The following is a 13,030-nucleotide window of genomic DNA, read 5'->3' as shown; positions in this document are numbered from 1 at the left end:
TGACTGTGACCTCCAGGTTCTCTGCCTCATCCAGACAGCTTTGTAGGTCTTTGACCTCCAGGTTCCTTGTCATCCTCCTTGGCACCCCTCTACAGGTTAAACCTGAACCAAGTCCACTGACAACTTAATAAGGTCCTAATCATTACCGATGTTAAAATAGGGAGAAAAAAAACTTAAGCAAACCATTGTTACTTCGATGGTTCAAACATCCCACACACAAACTGCATGTATACATATTCATGTATATTTATACATATTAAGTATATTTTGCATAACATATATGTATTTATAAATATAAAAAATTCTAATATATATTTATATAAATACTGTATATATTAGACGCGACAATAATAATGACAATGGGGGAAAACAAGTAGCCAATGTAATTGTAACAAGAAATGTAACATCCAATCGTGTACAATAACAAAGTTGATATATACATTGAAAGTGCTAAATGTTTATTTCTGTAAAATCTTTGGCCTTTTACCACCCTATCATCAGTCCAAGCACCAACAATAAGATGAAGGGCTTTGAAATAATAACATATCTTCAACTTTCCTTTTAGGATAGGCGCACCTAAAGGTGAACACTTGCATCTTATTGCTCTCATTCATCTTGTGGGAAGGATGGTAATGCTCCAAGTCATTCAGACTATTCGTCAAGTTATTTAGACCTATCTTCAAATCATTCAGACTTCGGGTGAAATCATCGTCATGATTCTTCTACTTGTAAGCAGCTAATTCAGTCCACCAGTAAAATATCAAAGTCAACTTTTCAACTGTGACTGTCTCACTGGTCTTTGTAACGCTGCCCATGAACTGTGGGATGGAAGGGTTTGACAAGACATATAATGTCAGACATTCTAATATTATTTGCAAAAAGTCCAACACAAAATAACCTATTAAGGGCAGGAAAGTGACTTCACAACATTTGAGTTAATTGCATATTCAGTCCATCAGCTATTTCAGACTTCCAGTGTTCCTTATCTGTCCACTAGATGGTGTTAATTCACTGCAGGTTATCCACAGCTCCAACTTCACAAATCAAAGAAAATCCCATATCTTCTGGCCTTTCCTCACGTTCCCATGTTTAACATTTACTGATGCAACACATGTCTTTTTATGTCTTTCTTTTGCCAAGCAGTCTGTCTGAGTAGACCTGGGCCAGTCCGTCTGCGTCAGTCTGCAGTGCCTCTAAACAGGCCCTCCCCCGCTCCCCCTCCCCCTCAGGTCTTCTTGGAGCCGCCCCTGGCTTTCTGCTTGCGGAGGTGAGCCTCTATCTCCTGTCTGAAGAGCAGCATGCCCAGCTGGCCGTGCGACGCCTCGTTCATGGCCTTGGACTGCATGCACATGCGGTACTGCTCTGGGGCCAGAGCGTCCGCACACTGCTTCTCATGCCACAGGTGGAACAGGCCGCGCGACGGCGAGCGCACCACCAGCAGGTTGCTGTGGAGATACTTCCTGTACAGATGGACGTCCTCCCCGCCCCAGCCTTTGATGTCCAGGTCAAACCCACCTGGGGGGGGGGGGTAGTTTGAGTATTCTAATAATTACATGGTATTCGAATAAGTACTTCAAGATGTCATGCATTTGAAAGATGATGTGGATTGGTGTTAGATGTTGTGTCAGACTTTGTGTATAATATGTGACGTGTTATGACATAAGTGGTCAGGAATGGTGAGGTATTGTTGTACAGTACAGAATACACATGCCTAAACTGGTCCGCTGAGACATGTTGCTGGGCATCCTCTGAGATCAGACCGAACACACACCAGGCTGGCCTACACAGCATCACACGCCGCGCTAAGCTGCCTCCCCAACCTTTCCCTGTCTCCTACTCTCTCTCTTATCCCGCTCACTCTCTCACACACTCCCTCTCTCTCTCACTCTTATTACTGTTCTCTCTCTCACACTTCCTGCTTTCTCTCTCTGTCTTTTTTTTCTCTCTCTCTGTCACTGTCTCTCCTCTCCCGCCCTGCCTTCTCCCTCCCTTCCCCTCTACTGTGCTGCTGGGACTCCAGGGTCATCTGAAGCTCTCAGATAGAAACAGGAAAGCACAACCCATCCAGATGTTGATATGTTTACTTGTTGGGCTACAGCCTGAATAATGCATATATCTCCACAGCAGACACTAAGCTGAAAATACGGCATTCCTTTCAACTATCTCTCTGTCTCAAGGGTGTGTGTGCAGTAACAAGGTTTCCAGACTGGTGGTTTACAGCACTGAGTTCATCCATGGCATGGAAAACATGGAAACACTGACAGAAGAAGGCTGTGATCATAGCCAGCATGACATGTGAGGTGTAGAACTGTGCTGTAGAGTGTGTGTGTCTGTGTTGAGAGTAGTACAAGAGTGTGTGTACCAATGGTATGTTGATTGTGGTATTGGAGTGTGTGTGTGTCTGTGTTGAGAGGAGTGTAAGAGTGTGTGTGTCTGTTGACCGTAGTGTAAGAGTGTGTGTGTCTGTGTTGAAAGTGGTGCAGGAGTGTGTGTACCTATATTGATGAAGTCAGATCTATACTGACACGTCATGCCAAAGCCAAAGTCCCTCCAGAATCCTGTATCTTTTTTGATAACCTGAGGAAGTACATTTTCATTATAATGTGAGTCAAAACATTTCTGTGTGTGTGTGTGTGTTTGAGGGGGGGGAGTAAACTCACCAACTGCTGGTCCACAGGGGGGATGTGATCTCGACCCCCGTAGATCAGCGAGGGGTTGTACTGGCTGAACAAGACTGGGTAGAACACCCTCTTACCTGGGGAGTGGGAGGTCAATCACATTAAATAACATTGTATTTGCATCGTGTTTTTCACAGTGGATGTCCCAAAGCCCAACAGACTCTTATCAACAGATGGAGGAGAAGTCCATGATGTTCACCTGTCCCCTCCCCCTCCTCCCTTCCTCCCCTCCTCCCTTCCTCCTCTCCTCCCCCCACCCCCACACCTGGCTGGGTGTTGAGGCGGCAGGTGTTCAGGAAGTCAGCGGTGAAGTAGATGTCGACGTCACAGAAGAAGAGCAGGACATTCCCGCCCTTCCAGGACCGCGCCCCCACGTCCAGGCCACGCCCCCTGGAGAACTCCTCCTCCAGCTGTAGCAGAGTGTAGTTTTGATAGTGGATCTCCCTGGGGGAAGGGGGAGGGGTGCAGATAGAGAAGGCCTCTAAATGAATCCACCCATATGTTGGTGACGCTGAACTGATCATGTTAGGTAGACGAGGAGGGGCCCCTAATCTGAGATTTGATTGGGGTCACAAAATTGACAAACCTGCCCCTGCAAAGACACAGTATAGACCAATCACAGTAGATAACTCAGTTTGGGCCAATCACAGTAGAGCTTATTGCAGTACGAATGTCTCAAACAGGAACCCCTGGTTTCCCTGGTGATTGCTAGTTATATAAATAAGGTATATACTGTCTATTAAACAATGACATGATATTATGTGATATTATATATTATGATATCAACAATAGAAAATGGCATATTATCTTTTTGTAATTATTGTGAGTTCATCAGCCCAATATTCTCAGTATTAGTGGTTGTTCTTTTACAGGGTCAGATGAGTGTGATGAAGCCATGGAAACAGACTCCCTGAGGGACAAACACACACACACACACGCACACACACACACACACACACACACAAACACACACACACACACACACGTATACTGGCACACATACATACACAGACAGAAAGGTGGAAAGATACACAATCATGCATGCACACATGCACACACACACACACGATAAGCTTGACAGAAAACAACTGAAATATCCTTGTTAATACAGCTCAAAATATTTACCTCGTCTGGGACCCAGGAGTGCCCCAAATCTTTTAAGTCACCAGAAAATTCTTGGGACATGAAAACATTGTGTATAGAAGCCTGCAGGGACAGTTACATGGCAGGAAAATACCAGCTAATCACAGATACTTTAAAATAAGCAGAAACGCTTATGGGCCTGAAATGTGGATTTAGAGTGAGAGGAGGGGAGAGGAGAGGAGGAGCGGAGAAGAGAGGAGGAGGAGAGAGGAGAGGAGGAGGGGAGAAGAGAGGAGGAGGAGAGAGGAGAGGAGGAGGGGAGAAGAGAGGAGGAGGAGAGAGGAGAGGAGGAGGGGAGAAGAGAGGAGGAGGAGAGAGGAGAGGAGGAGGGGAGAAGAGAGGAGGAGGAGAGAGGAGAGGAGGAGGGGAGAAGAGAGGAGGAGGAGAGAGGAGAGGAGGAGGGGAGAAGAGAGGAGGAGGAGAGAGGAGAGGAGGAGGAGAGAGGAGAGGAGGAGGAGAGAGGAGAGGAGGAGGAGAGAGGAGAGGAGGAGGAGAGAGGAGAGGAGGAGGAGAGAGGAGAGGAGGAGAGAGGAGAGGAGGAGGAGAGAGGAGAGGAGGAGGGGAGAAGAGAGGAGGAGGAGAGAGGAGAGGAGGAGGGGAGAAGAGAGGAGGAGGAGAGAGGAGAGGAGGAGGAGAGAGGAGAGGAGGAGGAGAGAGGAGAGGAGGAGGAGAGAGGAGAGGAGGAGGAGAGAGGAGAGGAGGAGGACAGGAGAGCTGGGAGTCTGACTTCTGCTTGAGGCTTCTGTTCAAACTCAGAGGGCATCTATGGTTTACCACTCCATTTCCCCAGCATCTCTTCTCATCTCCCCTGTTCCTCCCCTTCCCTCTCCTCTCCTCTCCCGCACAGTCGGACACTAATTATTCATGTGTATTGATTCATCCTGTCTTATCAAACACACGAGTGTTTGTTCTCTGCCTGCCTGCTCGCCTGCTCATCTGTCTATCTTTCTGTCTGTCTGTCTGTCAAAATTCCCCCTAGCCAGCCGTATACTGCAGCTACCCCTAAACACAGATTGAGAGAGAGAGAGCGACAGAGAGAGAGAGAGAGAGAGAGAGAGAGAGAGAGAGAGAGAGAGAGAGAGAGAGAGAGAGAGAGAGAGAGAGTGTGTAAGAGAGGGAGAGAGAGCTGGTAATGTCGACTATCAGCAATCAGAAATTATTGATTTGGGTCAGTGATACTGACCCACTATGTGCTGTTGGAAACACATATTGACCTTGGACCGAGGCTGTACATGTGTGTGTGTGAGTCTGTAAGTGTGGTTGAATGTGTGTGAGAGTGTGTGTGTGTCCTACCTACTAACCCTAACCCTATCACTACCCACTTCCATAACAACCCCTTGAGCAGTCAGGCCAGAGAAACAGATGTGTGATGTGTGACAGTGTACAGGCTCTGTTAAGTACATGTTTCAGTACACTGTCTGATACAGTCTGATACAAGGCTATGTAACTAGCCAATAAGGGCAATGGTAACATGATGCTGAGTCCCCCTTCCTTGAAAACACATGATCACTAACATACACACACACACACACACACACAAATACACACACACATACACACGATGACACTAGTTTATTGTCTCCATGACAACTGCCTGGACCCTCGTCATCTCAATCAGCAGTCTGGCTCCTCATCAGAGCGGACGACTGTGGGCGTGTAGAACCAGCTACATGACTTATTTCATGGACCGAAATTGAATCCGTATCAGCTAACTACTAACTAGCTAAAGAACTCTACTCACCTGTGTGTGTGTGTGTGTGAGCGTGTGTGTGTGTGAGAGAGTATCACCTACCTCGAGGTATTCTCCAGCATGCTCTTCACTTCATTCATCTGCTCCTTCCCAAAGTAGACTACAGTTAGGTGGACACGACCATCCTGCTTCACACACACCTCCCTAGAAACACACACACACACACACCTGGGTCAGTGTTGTTTCAGACAGACATAAACTCCAGTCCTTGTGTGACATTCCAGTGTCTGTAGCAGCCGACATTCTGATGGAGAGATGCCAAATGTACCAGGAGGATGCTGAGGATGTCTCGTCCTTTCCTTCACACACACACACACACACACGCACACACACGTCCACACACACATGCACACACACACACACACACACTCACACGCACACACACACACACATCCACACACACGCACACACACACGCACACACACACGCGCACACGCACACACACACATCCACACACACATGCACACACACACACACACGCACACACACAGACCCCCCCAAACACACACATACATACACACACACACACACACATATGCACACACAGTCTAATTCGGGGCCTAAATCAGCCATTGTAGAGCAATTGCTGTTTTGTATCTCAGTCCTAACTATACATGATGTTGAGTGTGTGTGTGTTTGTGTGTTATCCCTGGCTGCAGTAAATGTGTCACGCTGCATCTGAAAGATGCCTGTTTATCCTCCACACATTCCTCTCCATGTGAATCAGGAACACATGACACATTCAGTACACACACACGTGCACACACACAAATGTAAACACAATCACAAACACACACTCAGAAGGAGCGCAAAGACGGATCAGCTGACCCACTGCTGTTGGACACTCAGAGGGGAACATCAATGTTTACATCTGACTGGGCAAACTCAAAACGACGGGTCGATTGATTGACGGATTGATTGGAAGCAGGTCAAGCCAGTGTTATTGACAGGTTCATCCGACCATGCAAGGGCCCATCTGAGCCAGAGTCCACCTAGTGAGACAGCATGTAGCGCTAACACACAGGAGGTGCACGAGACCACACCTGAAGTTGTGCAGAAACTGTTTGAACTTGTCAGTGCGTCGGGAGAGCGGCACGATGATGTTGATGGGGATGCCGGCGGTGTCCACCCCCTCGTCCTTCACTTTCATAAGCGGGCCAAACGGGCGGAACAGGACCAGCCTCCGGAACTCTCGGCTCTGCTCGCCACGAAACGTCATCTCGTACAGGGTCCCTTTGTCTTGTTCTGTACGAGCTATCCCTGCAAGAGAGGGGAAAGAGGAGGGAAGAGGAGGATAGGAGGTGGAGAGGAGAGAATGTAGGAGGAAGAAAAGGAGGTGCAGAGGAGGAGCGGAGAGGAGGGAAGGACAAGGAGGGGAGGAGAAGAGGAGAGGAGGGAAAGAGAATATTAGAAAATGCATTGGATGTTGTGGACATAATTTGTTAGACGATGTCAGTGGCACACTTCCTCTCTTTCTCTCTCTCCCTTTTCCAAGTTTTAATCTTTGTAATGTAAAACAATCTGTTTGCTGCTGCTGTCAGTGTAAGCAGTTTTGTGACAGAGAGGGATGGTATGTGTCCGACTGGTCGAGACAGAGAAAGAGAGAGAGCGAGGAAGAGAGAGAGCGAGACAGAGAGCGAGAGAGAGAGCGACACCACCCTGTAAACAGGAAACTGAGACAGCAGATTACAGAGCTGGCTGGAAATGCACATGCCGATACTGCCAGGACAACCTAAGTCACATGATGTTAACTTCCTTTGATTTGATGTTGACTTCCTGAGATAAGAGGCTTCCTCACCCATGGGACTAGGTGGGATGATACAGTTGACCCCCTCCCCCCAAACATGTTTATCATACACTCTACTACTGTTCTGCTCAATCCCTCTCTTTCATCCCTCTCTCCTTTTCTCTCTGTCACCCAGCCAGTCATCCAGTCATATTAGTCATCCAGTCATCCCTACCAGCCATCCATACCAGCCAGCCAGTCAGTCATCCAACCAGTCAGTCAATCAGTCAGTCAGTCAGTCAGTCAGTCAGTCAGTCAGTCAGTCAGTCAGTCAGTCAGTCAGTCATCCAGCCAGCCAGCCAGCCAGCCAGCCAGCCAGCCAGCCAGCCAGCCAGCCAGCCAGTCATCCAGCCAGCCAGCCAGCCAGCCAGCCAGCAAGCCAGCCAGTCATCCAGCCAGTCAGCCAGTCAGCCAGCCAGCCAGCCAGTCAGCCAGCCAGCCAGCCAGTCATCCAGCCAGTCATCCAGCCAGTCATCCAGCCAACCAGCCAGCCAGTCATCCAGCCAGCCTGTCATTCATCCAGCCAATCATTCAGCCAGCCCTGTTTTTGTTGGTCTGGTTCCTGACTTCAGACTACTAAGCTAACCCTAGCTTGGCAGGCCTGCAATGCTGCCTTTGTCCCAGCTTGGTCAGCATTGCACAGGACTGCCTGGAAGGTCTTCCAAGGCCCAACACAACAGCAGGGCAGACAGGAACACTCACTGCAGCTGCATACAGTAGTTGTATGCAGTTCACTTGAATCCTTGCTAAATGGAAGGGTTGTTAGAATGCTGCCATCTGCCACCCAGCTGCACACAAAGTGTGTATCACAGGTTATGTGTCTGTTGTCAGGGTGTGTCCTTCCCCTAGCACACACTGTGACCACTACAAGTAGTCATGTCTCGGTGCTTCCTGTAGCTAGATAGTCCACATCTATCTCTATTTCCCATCTATCGTCTGCCAATTTCAATTCATTGTTGATTGTGAAGATTTCCGCGTGTTGTGCCACGGTCATTGCTATTCCCCCCCTCCCTCCCTCTCTCTCTCAAGTACCTAGACAAGCTGACCTCTCAGAAGACCCCCCTCCCCTCAAGGTAACAAGGATGCTATAGCTAATGGAAAACAGTTGTGTTCATTTCCTGTCAATGATCAGACAAAGCAGTCGGACATCCTGGCTCCTGGCTGCTAGCTCTCCAGCACACAAACCCACACAATCACATGCACACAGTCACACACACACACACACACACACATCCCACTCACACACCCACACATGAACTGTCACACTCCTACAAACACCCCCCCCACCACACACACACTGTCACACACGTAAAACACTCACACCCATCCACACACTCCGCCACACACACTCTCTGCCACACACAGACACACATAGTCACCCCCACCCCTCCCACACACACACACACCCCAACAGCATACCATGCATCCTACTCCTCACCCTCTATGAAATCTGAAGGGGCGTAGACCTTGCTGGGCTGCGCCCTGCCCCCCCCCTGGGGTGGCGTGTTCAGACTGGCCAGGGCCGTCTCCAGGGCCTCCCCCAGCGCGTCCCGCCGGTCCCTCCTCACAGGCTTCTCCTCGGGGTGACGGGTCAGACCCTGCTCCAGCTGATACACCTTCTGCAGGGTGAAGCTCTCGAAGGGCACCACTGCGTACTCACTGGGCAGCCTGCTGCCTGCCTGCACCTCCGCCCGCCCCAGCTGGCTACGCAGGAACTCGTGGAGGTCCGCCTGGCTTCTCTCTTGCCCCCCTGGCCCTCCCAGGATCCCTCCTCCGGTGCCCGGCCCCGGGCCCCCGGCCCGTTGCTCCAGAGACTCCTGGACGCCCTTCAGCTGCTGGCTGCGCTCCTGGAGGGCCTCCTTCAGCTGGGTGATCTGAAGGGTATAGGGGGAGAGGGAAAGAGGAGGAGCAGAGAGGAGTTGGAGTCGCGAGGCGAGAGGAATGCAGAGGCCAGCCGAGGAGCAGAGGAGGGAGAGGAGGAACGAGGTGCTGACCTGCTTTTTCAGGCTGCTGATGAGGAGGCGATGCTGCTCCTCTCTCTCCTGGAGGAGAGCCTGGTAGGACTCCTTCCCTGGGGGGCCACTCTGGGAGCCCCCCCCGCCCGGCCCAGTGCCTCCCGCCCCGGCCGGGCCGCCCCCCACCCCGAGCCGGGGCAGGGCGTGACCCCCCAGCTCAGACTGGGGGCTGCAGGTGATGATGTAGAGGAGAGACACGGAGCAACACACCAGCGCCAAGACCACGCCCACCCGGCACCCCCACGCCAGCAGACCGCGCCGCAGCATCACGATGATGATGTCACACATAAACCCTCCCAAGGGGATCAAAGACGCCTGCCAAGACCGATTGGGATGTACAAACAGTCACTTCTGCATGCATTCACCGGATCTATATCCACCCACTCAAACACACACACCCCAATGAAATATGCTAGTGTGGGGGTTAAACATATAAGCAGACAGAACGCAGACAGACAGGCAGTAGTAGCACGGTGTTCACAGTGCTCTGGCCAGTGGGTGCATTCCTCTGTCCCATATTCACATCCAGGTCATAGGTCAAGGACCAGCCATCAAATCAGGTCCAAATCAAATCCTTGACCAGACGGTGATGTCTTCCAGTCAGTGTTTACATCATCAGTCCGTCACCTATGACTCAGGCCTTCCTGCTCGCGCGTGGTCCAGCTGTTTGGATCCAGAACCTTCCCTGCCGTCAGCACCATGACCAGAACTCAGCAGAACCTCCCAGACAGGCACTGGAGGAGGAGAGGAATGGGACATCATTGTCTTCACTGACAGTCACAGCTATGATTTAGAGAAGATTGCAGAAAAACTCAACGACACACACAAGACAACACACACACAAGACCACATACACACAAGACAACACACACACAAGACAACATACACACACACATTTACAAACACACGAGGGAGGAAACCCAGAGAGAGAGATAGAGGGCGTCAGGGAGAGTCAGAGGGGGGAGAGTGACTGCATGCCTGAATGTCGACATGTAAAGATGTATTTATGGAGGTTACTCAAGGGGTGTAGTTGTGTGTACATTTTGTGCGTGTCTGGGTTGTCATATGTATGTGTATGTGTGTGTTGACTTACCACACAGTCAAGTCTTTTACAGGCTTGATGACAAGCTATGGGCCCATAGGGTTGGGGGCTGGGAGGAGAGGATAAGAGAGGAGGGGGGGACGAGAAAAGGCCACAAACTAACTCCAGGTGTTACTGTATAGAGTAGTCATTTGGAAGAGAGAAGGGGGAGGGAGAGATACTTTCACAGTCTTGCGAGAGAGACACAGAGAGAGAGAGAGAGAGAGAGAGAGAGAGAGAGAGAGAGAGAGAGAGAGAGAGAGAGAGAGAGAGAGAGAGGGAGAGGGATAGGGAGAGAGAGGGAGAGGGATAGGGAGAGAGAGGAGGGAGAGCGAGAGCGAGAGCGAGAGCGAGAGCGAGAGCGAGAGAGAGAGAGAGAGAGAGAGAGAGAGAGAGAGAGAGAGAGAGAGAGAGAGAGAGAGAAAGGGTTCTTTGATGTGCCCGGCCCCTCAGGTGATTCTACCTCCCCTTAATTAGGCCTGGTTTCCCTGCCCCAGACCCCGGAACCATACACACACACACACATATATGCACACATGTGCACACACACACATCTGGACTGCCCTTAAACATACCCACACATCTTGTTGTAGTACCACACTAGTGACAGCTATGTTACTAACTCTGTAATTATTTGTGTTGAAGCATCCCAGTGTCAGAGCAGAGGGAGGAGGACCTGTCATATATGGTTAAACCCAAACACACACATATATATAACAGTTATGCAGCACTCTTTACCATCTAACCATAAACCAACAACAACACAACATCTGTATGATTATAATAAACACTCATAACACTCAGTATGATTACCATACAACAATGGTCACGGAGAGGAAACCACATGTCCTGTTCTGTTCATCACAAAACCCCCACAAAGCACTGAATACTACTATCACTATGACATTATACTGCTCTCAAAGACAGTGAGACAGAGAAAGACAGTGAGAAAAAGAGTGTGTGTGTATGTGTGTGTGTGAGAGAGACAGAGAGAGAAGAAAGAAAGAAAGAAAGAAAGAAAGAAAGAAAGAAAAAGAAAGAGAGAAAGAAAGAAAGAAAGAGGTGAGTGTGTGCATCCTGGCACTGCCAATTGCTAAATAACATGTAATCAATTCTGTCATTTTTTGACTTACCGGTACACAAATACATAAGTGTGCGCACACACACACCCCTTCCTGTTACTGGTCCCTAATGCTCTCCTTGGTTCTGATGGCCTCAATATAACTTAGGACATTGTCATCTGATCTGTAACCAGAGCTGTATCATTGGCCTCCACCCCTTCTCCCAATGCCCCCATCTGCACACACACACACACACACACACACACACACACACACACACACACACACACACACACACACACACACACACACACACACACATTGACTACAACACAGAACTGTTTCTAACCTATCATCTCACTGCCATCCCTGCTGCAGAGGCATGAGGCTACCTTCTAGATTATTCATATAACACACATTTAGATCAATTTACATACTAGAAAAATCTAGATAAATGTTATGACCAAATCATTCTGCAATGACGCGTGTCTTCAAAGTTTGTGACCAATTTGTGTTATTGTGATTGTACTTTTCACATGGCTAACTGTCATCAAATCAAATTGTATTTGTATAGACTTTTTTTCAAGCACAGAGGGCTTCACAGATGCCCACAGAACTGCATTTGAACCAAAGTAAAACACTCAAGTTTGACTGTGAGTGAGGGTTTGGGAGTGATGGACAAAGTAACAGGAACTTGCGGTAATACACGGGAAGGTGAGAAACGCAAGAGAAGCTTCCCTTTTTCTCAGTGATTCAATGTCACCAATAGTTCGTACACAGCAGGTCTGCATTGCTCCTCTGCCATAGCTCGCTGAGTAAAGCTCACACACAACACCTCCGTCCCTCTTAAACCAGCTTTCTCAGTGACCGTGCCAGCATGTGCCAGCACAAGGCGTCACAGCGAGGGCAAGGATCCTTCTCTGATAAGCACAGTTGGTTTCTGTTAGACATGTTAACTAAAACCATGGTAATACATCATTCTACACAGCCTACCTTTCATCCATGTTTTCCAGATAAATACCGGACTGGTACCGGGTGTTGTACGTGTCACCGATCTTTAATAGCTCCACGAGCGCACTGAGAAGGCTGTGTGAGTGAGAGTGTCCTCTCAAGAACAGGCTCCGCTGGTCCACCCCGCCCCGGCACTTCCTCCGCCTCCCTCCCGTTTGCATAAAGGATGTGTTGTTACCTGATTCAGCGTGCCGTTAGCTCAAGAAACACTGCTAGCTTTCATAGGAACGCCAGCATAAATTTACCCTCATTCAACTCAATATTCCAATTTAAGTGACTTGGATACAGTAGCCTATGCCTATCTAGCTCGAGGTCAGAAGTGAGACAGATACTGACACGGCCAGTTGCGTAAATACGCGGAGGAAGTGGTACCCAAAACATAATTAGAATATATCTTTATCAGTTTTACGATTTTAGACGCATTTAGTACACATATGTTAACAACAAAACCGTGAACGTCATATGGACGCCTTAAGCAGCTCCAGTCATTAGTAAGCCAAGTCAG

The 13,030-nt window shown here is 49.1% G+C and overlaps 1 protein-coding gene across 1 annotated transcript; it reads right to left on the bottom strand.

Moving 5' to 3' along the window:
* Positions 1-365: 365 nt before the first annotated feature.
* Positions 366-12,603, bottom strand: csgalnact1a (chondroitin sulfate N-acetylgalactosaminyltransferase 1a). The gene is made up of 9 exons (XM_084687876.1): positions 12,508-12,603; positions 9,352-10,106; positions 8,796-9,231; positions 6,615-6,831; positions 5,614-5,715; positions 2,944-3,122; positions 2,661-2,755; positions 2,496-2,577; positions 366-1,515 (listed from the first exon to the last, which is right to left on the bottom strand). The coding sequence occupies exons 2-9, from the start codon at positions 9,658-9,660 to the stop codon at positions 1,226-1,228; spliced, it is 1,710 nt and encodes a 569-aa protein (XP_084544002.1). The 5' UTR covers positions 9,661-10,106; positions 12,508-12,603; the 3' UTR covers positions 366-1,225.
* Between the last annotated feature and the right edge of the window lie 427 nt (positions 12,604-13,030).

This window comes from Hypomesus nipponensis, chromosome 22 (genome assembly GCF_054491055.1).
Source record: "Hypomesus nipponensis isolate SF chromosome 22, ASM5449105v1, whole genome shotgun sequence".
Lineage (NCBI taxonomy): Eukaryota > Metazoa > Chordata > Actinopteri > Osmeriformes > Osmeridae > Hypomesus > Hypomesus nipponensis.
This window is presented reverse-complemented; position numbering and strand designations above follow the sequence as displayed.

Bases quoted from the DNA above. Each gene is read 5' to 3' on its own strand.
- csgalnact1a (XM_084687876.1), bottom strand. From the start codon at position 9,660: ATGTGTGACATCATCATCGTGATGCTGCGGCGCGGTCTGCTGGCGTGG. The intron at 2,756-2,943 runs GTGTGGGGGTGG...CCCACTCCCCAG, and splicing joins CCGCCTCAACACCCAGCCAG to GTAAGAGGGTGTTCTACCCA. The intron at 1,516-2,495 runs GTACACACACTC...CCCCCCCCCCAG, and splicing joins ATCTGACTTCATCAATATAG to GTGGGTTTGACCTGGACATC.